Here is a 19,672-nt window from a genome sequence, read left to right as displayed (position 1 = left end):
GATAGACATATGAAGATGGATCATGTTCTAGTTGTATATGCATGTGATTTGCTTTGCTCCCTTAATGAAAATGCATGAATCCTTGGCTCGATCAAAAAATATATATATATATATATATATATATATGTATGTATGTATGTATGTATAAGTTCTGCACTTTTTTAGTCACGTGGTTTGTGCGTAATCAAGTTCAATTAACATATATTTGAACTAAACGACTAAAGCGATAAATCAATAAGACCAAACTTTCTATATTTTGGGGTGCATGCAGTCGTGCAGATTTAGAACAATTTTCTAAGATGACTCGTATACTTAAGGCTTAATTAATATGTTATCCTGTGAAAGTGTTCTGAGTTTCACATTTGCCCTTCAAAAGTTATTTGATTTAACATGACTTTTAAATCATTTTTTATGTCCTGTTTTACTTTTGCGTTTAAGTTTGTTAAGTTTTCCGTTCAAGATGCTTAAGTGGCTAGAGATAAAGTGAAATCCGAAAACATGATTTAAAGTGAAAGTTAGGTCAAAATGACAAGGGAGTGAGACTCGCAAACTTTCAGAAGGAATAAAACAATAATTAAGCTTATCAGTACTTAATTACTCAATACCCATAAATATAATGCACAACCAAAATTTATTTATTTATTGGTTGCATGCATACACACGAACCGTTGTATTTGTAGGGCTCTGTCAAAGGTGGGAAGCAGACTAAAAGAAAAAAACAAGGGGCATTTACTTAAAAACAAGGATCACAATCTTGTTAAACAATTGGCAGGCGGATCCAACTTGGGATATGGTGGGTTATAGCTGCCCCTTACCCCTAATTTTAGAAATTTTTTATGGAAAAGTTGGGTGTTTCCTTTTGAAAATCTGAGATGCTCTTGAAAGTTGCTTTTCAACTGCTTGACAAATTGCCTCTATGGGCACTAGACAAGATAGCTGCTAGCTTCACGCCTTTGTGCGTTGTTATGGACATCTTTCGATAGGTTCATTTGGCATATGTTGACATCTATCGGCATTCTCACTCAAAAGTTAATGACATCAGTCGACGTGCTCACTCAAAAGTTGTTGGTATATGTCAAAACTGGCATGTAATATGACTTAGCAAATGATCTTAGACTTACTAAGACTTGATGAAATGTCAATTTACATGTTACTCCGTCCAAAAAAACAAAAATTCTGATTGCCCGAACTATTCTTATTTACCCCAACAATATTTTCTGAATATGCCACTGAATTTGCACGTAAAACTAAACCAAGTGATTACGACACTGCTATTAACTAAGCGACAGGTTTACAAGTCGTTATGTTAGGTTAATTCCAACAAAGAATAAATAGGTTGTGGCAGTGACACATTTACTAAGCGACATCATGCATGTGACTAAGAGACCGAAAGTTGAAAACTGATATTTCTCTGAATGGTTTTCATTAGTCAGAATGTTGAAAGTTGATATGGAGCCATCGTTGGAGGAGAAAGAGGGTCCAAACTTCGTCAACTTAAATTATTTCATAGCCCATAGTTTTCCTCTAGTCTCTGGTTGAATCTTAAAAGCCCCTTGATTTTAGGAGAAATCTTTTTAAGAGTACTGGGTTACTTGAAACACAAATTATGTAGTGAATATGTAAGATATATTTAATTTGTTATAATAAGAGTATAGGACATCGTTGATGCGTATCATATCCCAAGTATATTAATAAAAATAAATTCACATTTTATAAATTTAAGGCTCGTTTGGAAGTGTTTTAAAATGACTGAAAGCGCTTTTAGATAAAATATTTTTGGGTTTCAAGTCTCACGTTTCACTTATATTTTTACTAAAAATTGGTTCCAAAAATATTTTCATCAAAACACTTTCAACCATTTCAAAAACACTCCTAAACGAACATTATAAGTTAGAGTGAAATAACGTCATATGGGAGCCTTCATGGAGGAGAAAGAGGACCATGGCTTCGTCAACAAAATCAGTTTCAATGTTTCTTAGCCCATGGCTTTTCTCTCTAGTCTTTGGTTGAATCTTAAAGCCTCTTGGTTTTAGGAGAAAATTTGATGGTTACCGGGTTATCTGAAGCACAAGTTATGTGGTGTGTTATTTAATGTGTTATAATAAGGTAAATAACATGATTGATGATGTGTATTGTATCTAGAATATATTCAATATTTAAAATATCGATATAGGTGAAAATATTGATATGCAAATTTATGAAAATATCGATATACAAATTTACAAAAATATCAAGGAATATATCATATAAATATTGATATCGGTTGCCTATGACGGAAATGATGGAATTTGCAATGGCGTGGGTGTTTCAACTCATTCAGATTTAGTCGAAATTAGAGAAAAATTTCTCAAAAAAGTCTAAAAGTTTAAAATCTGCAATGGGTTTTGGCATATTTCTTTTTGCAAATTGATAAATATATATCATTGATATTTGTTGATTTTCTTAGATCTTGCCGATATAGGGTGAAGTTTGCATTTCACCCCCTTTTATATCAATGATTAATTTTTCTGATATTTCGACAATCAAAAATTTCGTGGATAACATAAACATTGTATATTAATAGAAAACAATTACGCATGGTATACGTTGAACGTTACATATTTGTGTTTCTGAATGCAAGAAAAAAATTCTACTTGTTTTATCTTTTGAAAAGGAAAATTAACTACCACATCCAATTTCAACCACCAGTAATTACTAATTAAGTAGCCCACTCTCTCCGACATATATGAAGCCACGCTCAAGAAGTTCAAATTATAAGAAAAATAATAAATAATTAACACGAGAGTTGAATCTTTCATTGATTAATTAAAGTTATAAACCTCCTCTGGTTACGTGTTCTTTGTTTGAAGATACACGATGTTACTGTTCCTTCTCATTGCATGAAAGCAATCTTGTCAAGCAATGCATTTAACAAATGATATTAATTAATTTGCTAAGTACTAGTTCTAAATCCTGTAATCTATTGTTTAACTAGCAGGTTATCGATCGAAAGCTAGATGTTGTTTGGTAATGATTTTCACTAATTTGCGCACAACGTTTTTTGCTTTTCGACTTCTCTTTTTTTTATGAATGATGAGAAATGCCTTTTGTGGCATGCCTTAGTTTTGTCTTTACTGCTTAAGCTATAATTGCCAATATTAAGAAAAAGAAAACAAGGCAAATGACAATATTATTAATTCGCATATTCCAATATAAGTAAAGATATAGTCGATATTTCTTGGATCTAAAGCTAATACAAACTAATTAATAAATACATGTATATGTTGTAACATATATAAATAAAAAGACAGCATTGCGTAATGACGTGACAGACGAACAGTAATTAAAAAATAACATATGTGCGCGTGATCTCTCTCTCTCTCAACTTATTAGCAAAGAAATTTGGGACATGCATGATTAATTCGTGCACCCATGAGACACTTTTCCTATTTCCTGGCTTTATGGTTGGGTGATTCTAGCTTCTTTAATCATTCAAGTGAGGGGTTCGTGATCTCTTTGAAAGTTGAAAAAGGAAGTACTGCTCCGATAAAATTAAACTACAGTAATGTTGACAGATAGCCAGGGCGAGTGTATGCTTGCATGGGGAAAAAGTAGCCATAACTTTGGGTTCGGTCATGTCTGGAAGAATAGCTAGTTTATAAACAGAAACTGTAACATACAGAAACCCCATAACAAAAATAAGCATGTAAAAAAGACGATAAAAAAGAAAGATGATTCAACAGCGCATAGATTGTGGCCATTGGCTACAGCCTCAGGACAAGTTGGTAGGGGTCCATCAGGACGTGGTTGCATACTCCCACACAAGTCCTGTTCTTTTTAAATTTATCTTATTTCATTTTCTAATTTTATTTTCTAATTTTTCATGGCCTTTTATAATTTTTAGATACAATAATAAATAAACTTGTTTGGAAACAATCAACTTCAACAAAAATATTTTCAGTCATTTTAAAAACAATTTCAAACGAGCCTAGTAGTGATTGATATTATTTCCTTTTATAATTAGATATATATTTTTTTTTTACTTATATATACTTTTTCTTTAATTAGTGTGTATTATTTTCCTTTACGTTGAATCTAAATACATTGTGTCTAAATACAAATGCTCATAATCCTAAACATCATAAAATATTTTTTTCGATTGTTAATTCTCTACCATACATATTTTGATTTACATTTTAATACTACCATGCATATCACATCCCGGTTCAGGACGGATCACTTCCCGGGCCCGCTCCACCACCGTAGCACGATATTGTCCGCTTTGGGCTTACCATTCTCTCACGGTTTTGTTTTTGGGAACTCACGAGCAACTTCCCAATGGGTCACCCATCATGGGATTGCTCTAGCCCTCTTCTCGCTTAACTTCGGAGTTCCTACAGAACCCGAAGCCAGTGAGCTCCCAAAAGGCCTCGTGCTAGGTAGGGATGGGAATATACATATAAGGATCACTCCCCTTGGTGATGTGGGATGTCACAATCCACCCCCCTTAGGGGCCCGACGTCCTCGTCGGCACATCACGACCAGGGTTAGGCTCTGATACCAAATTGTCACATCCCGGCTCGGGGCGGATCACTTCCCAGGCCCGCTCCACCACCGTAGCACGATATTGTCCGCTTTGGGCTTACCATTCCCTCACGGTTTTGTTTTTGGGAACTCACGAGCAACTTCCCAGTGGGTCACCCATCATGGGATTGCTCTAGCCCTCTTCTCGCTTAACTTCGGAGTTCCTACAGAACCCGAAGCTAGTGAGCTCCCAAAAGGCCTCGTGCTAGGTAGGGATGGGAATATACATATAAGGATCACTCCCCTTGGTGATGTGGGATGTCACAATCCACCCCCCTTAGGGGCCCGACGTCCTCGTCGGCACATCACGACCAGGGTTAGGCTCTGATACCAAATTGTCACATCCCGGCTCGGGGCGGATCACTTCCCAGGCCCGCTCCACCACCGTAGCACGATATTGTCCGCTTTGGGCTTACCATTCCCTCACGGTTTTGTTTTTGGGAACTCACGAGCAACTTCCCAGTGGGTCACCCATCATGGGATTGCTCTAGCCCTCTTCTCGCTTAACTTCGGAGTTCCTACAGAACCCGAAGCCAGTGAGCTCCCAAAAGGCCTCGTGCTAGGTAGGGATGGGAATATACATATAAGGATCACTCCCCTGGGTGATGTGGGATGTCACAATGCATATTTGAATTTAGGTAAAATCACATTTAAATTGAATTAGTCGATTATAAAAAGTTATATAATAAATCCAAACTATTTACAGATCTCCACTCCTTTAGAGCCTATAAATTGCAGCATATAGCTGGAAGTACTCCACAACTGAGCAAGTGAGCATACTAACTAAGGCCGGTTAAGCTTGTGAGAAAGAGAGAGAAAGCGAGAGAAAACTAGAGAGAGAAGGAAATACAAAGAAAGCAATCCAAAGAGAAATGGCGACTTTCCCAGTTGTTGACATGAGCCTTGTCAATGGTGAAGAGAGAGCAGCAACCTTGGAGAAGATCAATGATGCATGTGAGAACTGGGGTTTCTTTGAGGTACGTAACCCAACAAAGCTTTGGGATATTTTTTTTCTTCCTCAAGGCACAAAACTCCGTCCCTCGTGTGCTCAGAGTAAATCCGTCTCTAATCATATGAGAGTCGGAAAACAAATACGCCGCCCTAGTTGCTCAGTTTTTTTGGTACTGCCTTAATTTCTGTAGAAATATGACAACTCTTTGTTTTGTGTATAAATAACTGAAGTTGGTGAACCATGGGATATCAACTGAGCTTTTGGACACTGTGGAGAAGATGAACAAGGATCACTACAAGAAGACCATGGAGCAAAGGTTCAAGGAAATGGTGGCAGCCAAAGGCCTCGACGCTGTCCAGTCCGAAATCCACGACTTGGACTGGGAAAGCACCTTCTTCTTGCGCCACCTTCCTTCCTCAAACATTTCCGAAATCCCTGATCTCGAGGAAGATTACAGGTCACACACTAATTACAACAAACTTAATTAATTTCCCACTGATTTGGATTTAACCAAGTTAGCTAAAGCACCTTGCGGCCCCCTTGCACCTAAGTTTGGATCTCGGTTTTGTAGACTAGATTGTATTAGAATATCATATTGATTTCTTGTATATATTTTGAACAATATTTCAGGAAGACCATGAAAGAATTTGCAGTGGAATTGGAGAAGCTAGCTGAGAAGCTTTTGGACTTGCTGTGTGAGAATCTTGGACTTGAGAACGGCTATCTAAAGAAGGCTTTCTATGGATCCAAGGGTCCGAATTTTGGGACCAAGGTCAGCAACTACCCTCCATGTCCCAAGCCAGACCTGATCAAGGGACTCCGGGCCCACACCGACGCTGGTGGTATCATCCTGCTCTTCCAGGATGACAAGGTCAGTGGCCTCCAGCTCCTCAAGGATGGTGAATGGGTGGATGTCCCCCCAATGCACCACTCCATTGTCATCAACTTAGGTGACCAGATTGAGGTATACCAAATTACCAGTTACCCATGTCTTATTGACCGGACATCCGATGCATCATCAATAATGTATTAATATCACTGTCGTCAACAAAACGTACAAACATGTTACCGATACATTTCAACGCTCAACCGTTTTATAATAAAGAGGACGTCATACACAGATAATTTTTACTTTTACCATCAAGTTTACTAAATGTTAGACTATAATTATGTGATGCAGGTGATCACCAATGGGAAGTACAAGAGTATAATGCACCGGGTGATAGCTCAGTCGGACGGAACCAGAATGTCGATAGCCTCGTTCTACAACCCGGGCGACGATGCGTTTATCAGCCCGGCACCGGCATTGCTGGAGAAGAAATCTGAGGAAACCCCAACTTATCCCAAATTTTTGTTTGATGATTACATGAAGCTGTATTCTGGCCTCAAATTCCAAGCCAAGGAGCCAAGATTTGAAGCTATGAAGGCCAGGGAAACCACCTCGGTTGCAACTGCCTGAGGTCTGAGAGCCGTCCGATGGGACAGGACAAAAAGAAATCAAAATTAGGGTTTTGGGTTTTATCGTTTGTGCTAAATAAAGTTGGGGAGGAGAAAGTTAGGGTTTTACTTTTTTCTCCACTGTTTTTATAGTTGAAATCTATCTATATAAAATACAAATTATTATATTCCTAATCTTTGAGGGATCCACGTTCTTCAAAGTTAACTCACCCTCATTTGTTAAATTAAATTTGTAGGGGATCAAATCTTTGCGCTCATTTTATGTGTGACATCTATTATTAATTGACACATGTTAAGTTTATAACAACAGTTAAGAAGGGTTAAGTAAATATTGTTGATCGCCCTAAACCCTAAACCTTAAACCCTTTAAAGAGGCCACAGCCAAAGTGAATACGGAAGATTTGAACTCAATTTGTACTAAGTTGTTGGAGGCGCTAAATATATATTGTGGGTTCTCATTCTATGTGTTCACCCACATTATAACACATGGATTAGTAATACATTGTTGGTTCTCATTCTATCTGTTCACCCACATTATAACATGTGGATTAGTAATACCACATGATAATGATGCGATAACACGGATAAAGTGATAAGAGAGAACGAATTGTGCATTCACAACTGAAATTGAAACCCGATAATACACGTATCATAAAAACAGAGGTTGCATTCATAGATCACACTCCAACATGATTGAAGCCGCAAGCGAAATAGCAGGGCTTATGCACGGAGACTTGAAACTCATCAGTAATGCGACAAATGTCACTTTGTAAAGATAAAGATTGCAATTACATACCATGCTGCACTGAATCGGAGCAGCAAAGCTCAATATCAGACCCTACGCACATAAAGTCGATACTAAAAAACTAATCAACATTGCGAAAAATGTGTAGAACATTGCCCAAAATCGTTTTGGTACACAGCTGCAAATTCCGGCACCTGACCTTTTCAAACTGAATAAAAAGTATTCCAGAATTCCAACATTCAGTACAGAAAACCAACGCCTCTTCTCTCCGGTTATTCTCATGATGAACAAGCAAAGAATGTAGATTTTCATGGAAACCACTGTTAAAATAAATGATCCTAGTTCCCTGAAAGAATATCATTGTCTTTGTCGGCTTCAACAGGCGCGTCACTGCCTAGAACCTTTTTCTCATCCCCCTCCACTCCATCGACATTGGAGAAATGATTCTTCAGAACCATTGAAATGTCACCCTCAGAAGCTCCAGCAAGCTTAAAGCGCTCAACAGCAGCGTCCAGGTTTTTCTTCCAACCATCCAGCCCTAATTTGCATTCGACCTGGGATCGCTCAAAAAGCATGTTACCCCAGAAGAGATGGATCTGTGATCTCATAACAGCTGCCTGTTCTGCAGCTTCATCTGCTGAATACTCACCCTGACCAGATGCCTCACCTTCATTCCCGGTACCTTGTTTTTTCCTTTTTTTCAACAACTCTTCCCTCTTGGCTGCACTTGGATCCTTCAGTTCCTTTGATCTCTGCTCCTCCAGCTTCTCCCACATCTCAGTTGCAACTTTCATCTTCTCCTCTGCACTGTCAAAAAGTGTCAGCATTTCTGTAGAATCATAGGTCGAGAGATCTATTTTCCTAGCAAGTGCAAATGACCAATGAAGTTTGGCCATTTCAAATTGTTGCTGCCCCAGCGCCAGCAACCCCTCGTAAAAGTCTGGCTTGATCACAAGTGCCTCCTCGTACTTCTCTCTGGCCAAGGAATATTTGTCCCTGACCCAGTCATACGCCGTTTGAAGCTGCGTTGCCACGACCTCCTTTCCAGCAGACTCATCTAAGGGAATCCGCTTCCTTGCCGCACACATATAAACATTTCCCCAATTAAAGAACGCTAATGCCGCCACCTCCTGGAACTTTGAGGCAGCCTTGTCAAAAAGACTCTGAGCTTCTTCACTGGTAACTGCCTCTTCAAGAGCCTCCGAACAAAGCTCCATTCCTAGTTCATGCAAATCAATATGAGCGTCTGGGTCAATACCAACATGGCTGCGGAAAAGCTGAGAAAACTCAAACAACCAGTCATCCATCTCCAATTCCTTGCACTCGGGATCTTCTGAAGCTCCTGGTTTCTCCTTTGGAGCTTCTTTCTCTGACTTAACAGTTTCATAATCAGCAGGCTCCAAAACAGATTCACCAAGTGATGAGTTACTTTCATCTTCCTTGACACCCTCGCTTTCTACTGGTTTTTCCTCCTCTTCTTCCAATAAAGGCGGTTCCTGTTCAGGAGTCACGTTCACGATATGCAATCTCAACATCCCAACTGAGACAGCTTTATCTATTTCAGGCTCTTCTGAAATGACCTTGTCAGCACAAGACTCAGCCAACCTAAGTTCATCTGTAGAGGTTATAGTCACCAGATCACCATCATTATCCTTATACTTGACCAAAACTGACTTTGATGATGGAAAGCGCTTCGTCACAACTTCCCTCAACCCTCTGAAATTGCTATTCACAGGCATTTGGGCAAGCCTTATGTCATGATCATAAATAAGCTTCAATGGTCTCCAACGAGTTGCAGCCTCTGAAAGCTGCCCATTCATGGGCAATGAAATTGATGAAGACGACGGCTCCTTCAGGATACCCTTCCCTGGATTAGCAGATTTTGAAGGACCATTGGACGGCTTCAATGTGAGCTTTGGCATTTGGGTTTTGTTCTCAGGTCCATTCACAGCCGGTAAACTTGTTTGTGGCTTCTCAGTCCTATTAATTGGGGATATAACAGAACCCCCAGCTGAAGCAGCTGCCTTCTTTAGAACCGGCCGGGCTGGTAAAGAAGGCCCCAACCCACCAACTGGAGCACCGCGAACAGCAGAAGCCCCAAGAGCAGCTGGTGACGGGCGGCTCTGGAGGTCCTGCTGAACCTCCTGACGCAGCCCAAGCGCTGTCCTCAACCGCAGGGCAATCTCCAAAGCATCCCTGTGATTCGGGTCAGCACCCAATAACACCTGAACATCCTGCATCGCCATTTCGTACTTCCCTATCGCCTCCAGCGCCCTTGCCCTCCGAAGCAGAGCCCTGACATAACGGGGCTGCACCTGGAGCGCCATGGTGCACTCAGCAATGACAGTCTCATAATCTATCGGCTTCACTTGCATTAAACAAGCCGCCCTATTGCTATGGAAAACGGCGCGATCGGGGTGGTTCTTGGGAGTGAGCTTAAGAGCATTATCATACTGGTCCAGAGCACCCGCATAGTCCTTTCCCTGAAATCTCTTGTTCCCTTCTTCTTTGAGCTCGTGGGCTCTTTTCAAAAAGATTGAAGAGTCCAAATCAACACTCCCGTTCAAAATCGGAGTCGAATTCGCATCCTTCGGGGCCTGGTTCGAAGCTCCCTTCTTCTTCCTACCCCCTGATTTCCCCATATAACCCTCTCCCTCTCTCACACTCTCCCACTTATATACACAAAATCTTGTGTATATATAATCCAAAATTGATGATACAAAGAATCAAAGCAGCAAGCTTTCACTGTTTTCGACGAGAATTGAACGAAAAATGGAGAGACAGAGAGTGAGAGAGAGAAATGGGGGCACTTACCGATGAACAAGCTCGAAAAGCATCAATCTTTGACGCCAATGGTTTGAATCCGAGTGATGGGGTTTGGATTGGATGAAATCCAATCGGAGAAATGTTCGGAGGAGGAGGAAGAGCATAAAACCCTAGGCACCTGGAAGCAACACTGAACTCAACAGTCTCTCACTCTTGCCCTTTAGGATGTCTCAAACCCTAGGGAAGTGGAGGTATCTGCAAATGAATTCCAGCGGGGTTTAATATAATCTGAGGCGGGCCCCACAGACACGTTCATCTTCCACCGTCGATCTTTCTTACCTTGGATTACACTTTTGATGCAAATGATAATGTATATTAAGGGAAGGGTTTGAATCCGAGACAAATGATTTGAAAAAGTTATCAGAGCAATCTACCATTTATGTCTTGTGCTAAACTTGGCAAACCAAGTCGTGTTGGTCCAGTTCATTTTTAAACCGGCAATTCTTGTGCTGGATCCGGGTCGACCCGTTATGTTGTACACTACACCTCCTTGAGTTTTGATAAATTCGTTGCATCAGATGAACAGATACAAGCCGATTGGTGCCATTTTTATTTTATGATGGAACAATTTAATTTCCCATATGCGAAGGATTTTTTGAGGCCTCGTATTATGCGAGTTCCGGGTTTAATATTCTTCGATCAAATCTTCAAGTGTACAGGTAATATGGGGAGGGGGGGATTTATTCGATTGAATCCAAAACCTCAAAAATACGAGAAAAACTTTTAAACAACTAAGTTACAAGCTCCGTTGCATAAAAATGAATTTGCATATCATTAAAATGTGAAAAAATGGGGATTGTTGATAAGTGTATAAACACGTATAGAAAATCCAAAATTTAAATTTTGTATTTAATATTTATGTACAAAAACACCCAAAACATGACAGGGACTTGGAGTATTTGCTCTCTCTCTCTCTCTCAATGATCTTCTCCAGGGAGGAGTGAATGACTCTGCACTCTGCATAATGATTCTGCTATCTTTTTGAACACGAAAACGACATTGAACAGTTCTTGAAGCTTGAAATATCAAACGCTTCGATGAACCTCTGATCCGAAACTCGAGCTTTTGCAGCTGCAAACCTCTGGTACTCATCAAAGATTGAGGTCAGGCACCATCTTTGCAATCTTCTTAAGCATCCCACAAGACAGCCCGTCCGGTGCTGCACAACATTAATAACAAAAAGCACTCGTTGTCGGAAGATGAAGCCCAAGATTGTTTGAGAAAACGCAAAAGTGGGAAATCATAGAGTACCTTCCCTCGCTTGCAATGGATCAGGAGTGGGTGGTTTCTTACATCTGGCATATACACAGGCAAGCTAGTCGATAAGCAAATCGTAAAACAAACAAGCCGTGTCCTAATATTAAGAACAAAAAAGAGGCTTTAAGTTCAAGGGGGTTAGTGATACCAAGGACAACTCTTAATGCTTCACGAATTGTGTGCTCCGGGATTTTCACGTACGGTTCCTGTACCGAATATGTTAGCACATGACTGAAAACATCAACTGATATCATTTATAACTAGCTCAAAGCAAAGTCCTAAGTTATAAACATCAGTGAGCTCAGACAAATCCGTCAATAAGTCTTCCAGATTGAAGTTACTGTAAATAGAGAAACAGTTTAAAGCATCTTCGAACACGTGTAGGGTGGTAAGTTGATCAAAAGCAAGATCTGATCATCAGAAGACCGGTATCTGGAAAAGTAAAATACAATCCAATGAAACAGCAGACTAACATTTGGAAAAGTAAAAGACAATCGACGAAAAGTTGAAAACCAAGAATGGCCATTTAAGAGATAACGGCAGAGGACTTATTGGCATATTTTGAATAAGCCAGAGTACAAAGCAAAAGCCAATGAAAATCTAAACTCATTGCTAGCTGACAAAACACAAGGCAACTGAAATAGGTAAAGTAAACCAACAAAGCACAGGGAAAGCAAAACAACCTAAGGCTAAAGGTGGACGGCGACTTCAAAATGGAAAATACGTCATTAGCGAGTAATAATCCATATATAAAAATCCAAGTGCTGAGTAGGATTGTCAATATTGTTTGTCTAACCACCCAGCTTTCATGTATTTTTTAGAGCAACAGATAAAGCAAGAATAAATATGCAATTCACAGGTGTTGGGGAAGCCAATCAATCACCTAAAATATGTGTAGATGCATATAGTGGTGCTCCAGACTTTTAACTTGCAGTTCCATTCAAGTTTAGTATTCACGCAAGGCAAGCCACAACGATGCGTGAAAGGTTTGGGTCACTGCCACCTTTGGCGTCCCCATTTCATGTTAGTGACCAGTCTCTCTTGCAAAGCTGAGGTTTGGCAGAAAAGGGGCATCATAAATTCATAGTGTGAATAAAAATACAATGGGCAAAGGGCTTGCACAAGGACATAGTGGGAGTGGGACACAGCAAGGCCAAAAGCCTCATCCAACTACCACTTGAGCTAATGAAGTGAAGTGATATAGACATGCAATTTGGCATCTCTCTTTCTAAAATGGGTTGATGGTGAAAATTATTTCCAAAATCTATCAACTCAAACCCGAAACTCTTCACTCCGAAACGATTTTCTATCCCATAATATCAACAAAATAATCTTTTTTTCCCCAACCCCTCATATGATTTCTACTAAATTCAGGCTTTTGTCTAAGCAGTTCAAATCTTATCTACGAACATTTGGTACAACAAACAGACGACCAACGGGCTCCTAATCATCAATGATAATGTCCCTCCTCAACCACCCGCACATACTAGCGGGTGCGGACTTTACATTCTTCATCAGAGAAGGGAACATCCCAATTTGAAAATACACACGATTATAAAGCAAACACTATAATCTTATTCTCCAATCCCAACTTCCAAGCAATCCAAGCATAACCCCGACACAAATTGCAGAGTAATTATGTCAAGATTAATATAATATCTGCAAAATAAATCCAAAAGAAAACGAAACCTGAGAGCCATCGATCCCAAACTGGAAAAGCCTAATCCCATTTGCTCTCAAAAACTCTTTGTTCTCCTCCGGATACGGCTCCGGGCACAAATATCTAACCCAATCAAAACAAGGATCAGTCGAAATTCCCCAAATCTAATCAAACCAAAACCAAATTTGAAGATAGATTAATCAACAGAAACAAAGTTCACTGGAATTTGACTCACATGACGGAACGGAGGCCTAGGGATTTCAAGAAGCTGAAATTGGGGGAATGAGGGAAGCCGGACCTAAACACGCCATTGTCGACCATCGCGAAGTTCAGAGGCGGCACGAACGCCTCTCCGCACCTCTCATTCTCGTCTCCGATCTCCGGAGCCTTCGCCACCGGCGACGCCGTGGAGACCTCCTGCTCTCCGCAATCTATTTTCATCGCTGCCTCCTATTTTTTCGCGCCAAATAAAATGTGAAAGCAAAAAGAAGAGAATATTTATTTATTATTTAATATATTCGGAGGTTCTGTTAGGATGATCAGAGCGAGACGGAGGAGAGAGAGGGATTCTGAGAATCTAAGGGGAGGAGGAGGATCCGTATTTATAGGAAGAGAGAGAGAGAGAGAGAGAGAGGAATATTAGGATTGCAAGAGAAAGATCTTGTATGGGATGCGCTGTGGTGGCTGCGTGGGCGGACGATGACCCGTGACTGGGATTAGACTTGATGGAGACATGGAGAGGAGAAAATTTTGCGTACGGCCGATCTTATGCGGCTTTCCTCCTAAATAGTGGGGCCCGAAGTAGGAGTCGGTGATAACCTAGAATTATGGCACGAAACACTACGAGGACGACGTGCTAGCATGAACTAATCGAATGAGGGTAAAATGATTCTCCTTAACCTTATAGTTTTTGCTAGAAATTATATTTTACTTAACAGTGTTAGGTCATATTTTATATCATTTTTGGATCAAAAAATTCAAATATAACCATTTGACAAAAAATCATGTTCAATCGACAAGGTCAAAAGGCTATAGGTCAAACATAATTTATTATTTTAATTAAATTAAACTACTATATTAAAATAAAGTTTTCGAACATATTTTGAATGCCACTTGTTTCTAAATGAATAAGCTTCCGTATTTTTTATTTTTATATAATCTCAATAATTTTTTTTGTAGGATTTCGATTAACACGTATCGCTAAATTGAGTAACTCTCCATATTTCATATCTTTATGTAATCTCAATAATTTTTCGAATAGGATTTTGAGTGACACGTGTCGCTAAAGTGAGTAACTCTCCAAATTTCTTATCTATATGTAATCTTAATAATTTTTCGGATAAGATTTCAAGTACTACATGTCGAAATGTAATTGATTGTGCAAATTTTAGATAGAATTCTTATCTATGTGACACTTATTATCTTCAACTTTCAATGTTGTAGGAATGGTGTAGTTATTTATAGGAAAAAAATTAGAATTTTTTTTTTTTAAATTCATCCAAAAAATAAAATTCAAATTCCAACGGTAACCTGACGGTAGCATGACGTTAGTTTGCCGTTGCTAGCTGGCGTCATGTTAACGCCAGGTAGCCATTCGCATTCAAATGGGTTGAGCTAGAGAGCTAGCAAAATGTCAAGCCTGACATTCTGGAGCTGGAAGGCTAGCAAAATGTCAAACTTGACATTCTGGCGCTAGAGAGCTAGCTCGCTAGTTAGAAATGGCCAGGCTGTTGGCTTGATTTGAGGGTTTGGCCCCGGTGGGGCCCACAAGCCTTTTGGCCTAGACCTCAGTTGGAGACAGTTTTCGTGTCATTCCGAGCTATTTTTAGCTCTATGATCCTTTGGCCGGATCGGTTGGAGATGGCCTCATTATCCAATACAGCTTGGCACCTTGATGTCTACCATACCTTGTTCATTTGCAGATGCGTTTCGTACTTAATACTTGTTTGTACTGTATCATTAAAATTAAAAGTCTCAAAGTACAAGGAAGTCGCCTTTACTACCTACTGTTATGGCTTTCATTCGCTCTTCCCTATCTCACTGAGCCGCCTAACCCTAGTAGCTGTCAGTTGTTCTATTCTATCATTCCATGCATGGAATGTTCCTTCCCTCCTAGGTACGGTTGTCAAAGAAATTGGAAAGTAGAAACAACCACGTCGTCTTCTTCCTCAATGTCAAGAGAAAACTAGAAAAGCAGTCTTCATTCAATAACCAAATACTTCTTCAGTAATTAGATCTATACTATATGATCATTCTTCTGTATAAAAATTAATTTCCTTCACCATTCCCTAATTCCTAATTTTCCTGTTCTTCTCTTCTGTCGAGTAACCATCTCTTTGCTGGCATTGTTGCGATGGATGTCTTTATGCAATCCATAATACCTTCACAATCTGTTTGAGGAACAACGCAGGCAGATTCATCTTCTAAGGAGTCTTCTGTGCGTGCGTGAGGAGACAAGAGGTTCCCATGAGTCTGGCAGGCCTTCATCGTCTTACAGTGTTCAGCTTCATCGTCTCTTATGTTCAGAAACGTGTCGTACAAATTCTATGAAAAAAGAAACATTATTAGTACAAACTAGGTCATATATGTGCACAATCATTATGAACTTATTCCCGCTAATGTTAACAGTTACTGTACAAAGCTGAGCGAGACTATTTTAGGACAGAAACTAACACGAAGTATAAAAAATGATCAAACTCCTAGCATGTCAATCTATGAACTGCCATAAAAAAATCAGAACTGAAGACTTACCTATTTTTGGCCTCCGAGAATTGGGAGGTCTTGAAGTTTGAAATTCATATGCATAAAATTCGGGGGGATTGTTAATTCTTCGATTATTACCCTTCGGGACACAAACAAAGACTGAAAAATAGACAAAGCTTACCAAATAAGTACATGTCACCACTAGTGTAGTATTTCACAGCAACCTCAGGAGCAGGCATCTTTTTCAAATCCTTTACAACAGAAGAAAATACCATGTCAAGATAAGTGAATTTGTATTTGAGGTAAGTGTAAGATGGTGCATTGTACAACTGATCAATTAAGATCATCACTTGGATGTTGAATGCTTAGAATATTCGATGTGATCCAACAAACACCTTTTTGTAATTCTTGGTTTTAAGGCATCAAGTCCTGAAAAACTCTAAATCATACCTCCTCGGGCCTTGATAACCTTGTCATAGGTTGAATATGCATGGCTCTCTACACGTTCAGAGAAGCGATCTGCACTAGCATTGAACAAAATAAATAAACACACATTTAAGGATGCAGGATAGTTCTCCGATCACCTATTTCTATAGTGTCATTTCAAGATGAACTTACAAACTTAAACAGAAGACCTCTTAATGCAACTGTTGTTAAATTTAGGAAGGGATTTTAAGAAAACAAAATTCTGACCAAATGTGTCTACTCCTAAAAATGGCTTGATATTGATTTCAATGGACGATTTTCTTCTAAGTTAGTAACCATTAAGGATAATGCAGCAAACACGACACTGGGAGGCAAGAGAGACGATAAAGCAGAGGAATTATAGTACATTAAAAATTAGAAACTCATACTTACAAGCCATCCTTGGGCTTATACATAAAGGCTGTCATTGAATAATAGAAGACTGCAATGTGCTGAGCAAGAAAGCGGTCAAACCACCAAGCATTTCCCCCCAATTCCTGCATTAGATCCATATTCTATTGTTAAATCAAGCAAACCATGTAGATGATATTACAGATAGAAGATCCTTACTTCCATGATAAGCAGATAGTGCATCTCATTCCAGCTCTCAGCAAAATGCACCTTCAGATAATCTGCCCTTCTCCACCAACCCAAACTTTCATACATGTGCAGAACAGACATAAAAGCTGCCACAGATATACCACAAGGACACGACTTATAACTTGCAACTGGGACTCTGGGAGTTGACAATTAATTGGGAAAAGAAGCACACAAGAACATGTTCCTAAACAGGTTATACGCACAATTTGAGAGAAAATTAAAAGGAACATATAGGCACATCCTTCCATGAAATCATCGCTATCATCTTGACCTCCAAAACATGATAATGCAAAGACAGCTCTGTATGTCATATGAATCATAATTCTAACAGAAAATAGGGCCAATTTATGTTGTATGTCAGGACATGCATGATTGGATGTACATTTCTTGACATAAAATGCCACCAAATGAATTGATAACTTGTCCTCGCTCATTTCAAGATTTCCTCTTGCTTGAAAAGGAAGTTCTCTGCATCTCATTACACATACTATTTTAGAGAACTGCAGAAAATTCAAAATTATTAATAAACAAAGTTTAGCACTCACCGAAGTAAGGAACCCTTGCAATAGTTTCCAGTACAAAGAACCTTGCATAATCTCGGTCGCAGTACACAGTATCAAGTACCTTTATGACTGTATCCTAGAATGGTAGTAGAACGGAATTAAAATCTAAACATCAATAACAACTGCCAGAAACAAAAGCTCATAAGCATAACCCCCAAACAATCAACAAAAATGATTAACATCTCTTCGACAATGACATTGGAATTAGGCAAGCAAAGCAAAACGATTAATTTGACAATGAGTAAAGATTTACCGTAAGGAAGATGTTGAAGGATTGTTCACACTTGAAGACGAACTCTCAGAGAGATTCCCGCTGCTAGCTTTCAATTCATCAAAGGTAGAAGCCTTGAACTCAAAGGACTCCTCCACTACCACCTTCTCTTCATCTTCTTGCAGCATAGTTGCTCGAACTCTACACAATTTTTGTTATCGAGTGAATAAAAAGCCCACAAATTGGAATTTAGAATCCAGTTCACAGATCCCATGAAGCACAGACAACAAAACTTCAGAAATTCAGAACATAAAATACCAAAAAAAACCCAAAATTAAAGATCCCATTTTTCGACGTTTGAAGTGGTGGAAAATTAACATACCTGGGAATCGACGGACGAGCGGAAATGGGATTGTATGGAAAACGATTCCGGGATGAAAAAGCTGAAGTCTTGAAGCTCCTCCTTGCTCTGAGAGACGAAGAAGAAGAAGAAGAGGAGGAGGCGGAGATTGCAAACACCGGCGAAGACAGAGTCGCCGCTGCCATTCTGCGTGGTTCAAAACTGGAATTTGGTATTTGGATTAGTCAGTTGGTGTGAAGGGAAATTGTCAACCGCGGGAGGGAGTGGAGAAAAATGGCATTTTATTTCATGTTTTGTTGGGGAGTAATTTGTGTCGTCTTGCAAAGTTGTAAGTTCGCAAATTCATAAATTATGTAGGTTTATCGTATATTAAATTTGAATACAAACCTTTTATGATGAAAACTATGTAAGATGGCAGCTTGGGTTTTTGCTCGATGCCCTTTAGATACACGACACGAATTGAGAGGTTATTGTTTTGGTTTTTTTCGTTTTAAGTGTCAATAGCAACTCAAATAAAAAAAAAAAAGTTGAGACAGAGCTTACGATTCGCAATCAATTTTGGGGTCGAGAGGAACGGGAAGGTACACACGGCAGAAATCAGGAAGCTGCTTGAGTCTGTCAGGGTTGATCGGCATGCCAGCAGCTGCTTTCTTGAAGCATTCACAGAGGTTCCTCCGACACTCTCTGGTGCTAGCCGCAGTATAAACGGTTTGCACACCACTGCAACATGTAATCGGAGGAGTCCCGGGGCCAGACCCGGTCAAGTATTCCTTACATGGCATCAAATCCATCAAGGCCTGTTGGCATGTGATGTCGCCATTGGCAGGACTTGCATGGTTCAGAACCATAACCATCATCGGCCCCAAAAGGATCACCAATTTCATCTCCATTTTCTTTTGGGACACAAAAACAAGGCAAATATTTGATTATATATACTATTTAGCTTGGATATGCAGAAGACTTGAAGATTTGAGTGTGACTTGGAGCATGAACTGCATCCTCTTTTTATAGGGAGTCGCCGGCTGCTTTTTAGTGGCTCATTTTACGTGTATAGGTGCAGTCAAGATTTTTTCTCCTCCTTAGACCAACTCCAGTGATGGGCTAAAAGTCAAATTACCTCCCAAAATTTCCCCCCAAACACACTCCAACCCAAGGGGAAATTTTGGACTAAATGCTAAATGCTAAACCAATGCCAAATTCCCCCCAAAATTTAGCCCAGAAATCGGAGTGGACTTCACCCAATATTTATCAGAATTTAAATTTTTTTAGATTAAAATGTTTATAAAATTAAATTACGATGGTCTACAT

At 39.6% G+C, this 19,672-nt stretch overlaps 4 protein-coding genes, 1 long non-coding RNA gene and 1 pseudogene across 5 annotated transcripts; 1 reads left to right on the top strand and 5 right to left on the bottom strand.

Annotated features, from left to right (window-relative positions):
* The first annotated feature begins 5,338 nt into the window (after positions 1-5,338).
* LOC137725627 (1-aminocyclopropane-1-carboxylate oxidase 2) lies at positions 5,339-7,182 on the top strand. Its single transcript, XM_068464380.1, has 4 exons — positions 5,339-5,540; positions 5,746-5,972; positions 6,146-6,479; positions 6,696-7,182. Exons 1-4 carry the CDS (start codon positions 5,436-5,438, stop codon positions 6,972-6,974), a joined length of 945 nt encoding a protein of 314 aa, XP_068320481.1. The 5' UTR covers positions 5,339-5,435; the 3' UTR covers positions 6,975-7,182.
* Positions 7,183-7,625: 443 nt separating this feature from the next.
* On the bottom strand, positions 7,626-10,744 carry LOC137725608 (protein CLMP1-like). The gene has a single exon (XM_068464351.1). The coding sequence runs from the start codon at positions 10,358-10,360 to the stop codon at positions 8,057-8,059; it is 2,304 nt and encodes a 767-aa protein (XP_068320452.1). The 5' UTR covers positions 10,361-10,744; the 3' UTR covers positions 7,626-8,056.
* A 621-nt stretch (positions 10,745-11,365) lies between these two features.
* Positions 11,366-14,133, bottom strand: LOC137725970 (inositol diphosphatase DSP1-like). Its single transcript, XM_068464815.1, has 5 exons — positions 13,697-14,133; positions 13,491-13,584; positions 11,950-12,007; positions 11,796-11,839; positions 11,366-11,703 (listed from the first exon to the last, which is right to left on the bottom strand). The coding sequence occupies exons 1-5, from the start codon at positions 13,900-13,902 to the stop codon at positions 11,518-11,520; spliced, it is 588 nt and encodes a 195-aa protein (XP_068320916.1). The 5' UTR covers positions 13,903-14,133; the 3' UTR covers positions 11,366-11,517.
* Positions 14,134-16,345: 2,212 nt separating this feature from the next.
* Positions 16,346-17,309, bottom strand: LOC137721250 (uncharacterized). The gene is made up of 4 exons (XR_011066616.1): positions 17,200-17,309; positions 17,023-17,126; positions 16,615-16,683; positions 16,346-16,415 (listed from the first exon to the last, which is right to left on the bottom strand). It is a non-coding gene; the product is annotated as an uncharacterized lncRNA (long non-coding RNA).
* Positions 17,310-17,721: 412 nt separating this feature from the next.
* Positions 17,722-18,554, bottom strand: LOC137727029 (ubiquinol oxidase 4, chloroplastic/chromoplastic-like; annotated as a pseudogene).
* A 349-nt stretch (positions 18,555-18,903) lies between these two features.
* On the bottom strand, positions 18,904-19,254 carry LOC137727025 (non-specific lipid-transfer protein 1-like). The gene has a single exon (XM_068465972.1). The coding sequence runs from the start codon at positions 19,252-19,254 to the stop codon at positions 18,904-18,906; it is 351 nt and encodes a 116-aa protein (XP_068322073.1).
* Positions 19,255-19,672: the final 418 nt, after the last annotated feature.

The sequence above is a fragment of the Pyrus communis genome, chromosome 2 (genome assembly GCF_963583255.1).
Source record: "Pyrus communis chromosome 2, drPyrComm1.1, whole genome shotgun sequence".
NCBI classification, from domain to species: Eukaryota; Viridiplantae; Streptophyta; class Magnoliopsida; order Rosales; family Rosaceae; genus Pyrus; species Pyrus communis.
This window is presented reverse-complemented; position numbering and strand designations above follow the sequence as displayed.

Coding starts and splice junctions, on each gene's coding strand:
- LOC137725627 (XM_068464380.1), top strand. CDS start 5,436: ATGGCGACTTTCCCAGTTGTTGACATGAGCCTTGTCAATGGTGAAGAG. Junction 5,541..5,745: donor AGAACTGGGGTTTCTTTGAG/GTACGTAACCCA, acceptor AAATAACTGAAG/TTGGTGAACCATGGGATATC. Junction 6,480..6,695: donor ACTTAGGTGACCAGATTGAG/GTATACCAAATT, acceptor TATGTGATGCAG/GTGATCACCAATGGGAAGTA.
- LOC137725608 (XM_068464351.1), bottom strand. CDS start 10,360: ATGGGGAAATCAGGGGGTAGGAAGAAGAAGGGAGCTTCGAACCAGGCC.
- LOC137725970 (XM_068464815.1), bottom strand. CDS start 13,902: ATGAAAATAGATTGCGGAGAGCAGGAGGTCTCCACGGCGTCGCCGGTG. Junction 13,585..13,696: donor CTAGGCCTCCGTTCCGTCAT/GTGAGTCAAATT, acceptor TGATTGGGTTAG/ATATTTGTGCCCGGAGCCGT. Junction 11,840..11,949: donor AGCATTAAGAGTTGTCCTTG/GTATCACTAACC, acceptor TGTATATGCCAG/ATGTAAGAAACCACCCACTC.
- LOC137727025 (XM_068465972.1), bottom strand. CDS start 19,254: ATGGAGATGAAATTGGTGATCCTTTTGGGGCCGATGATGGTTATGGTT.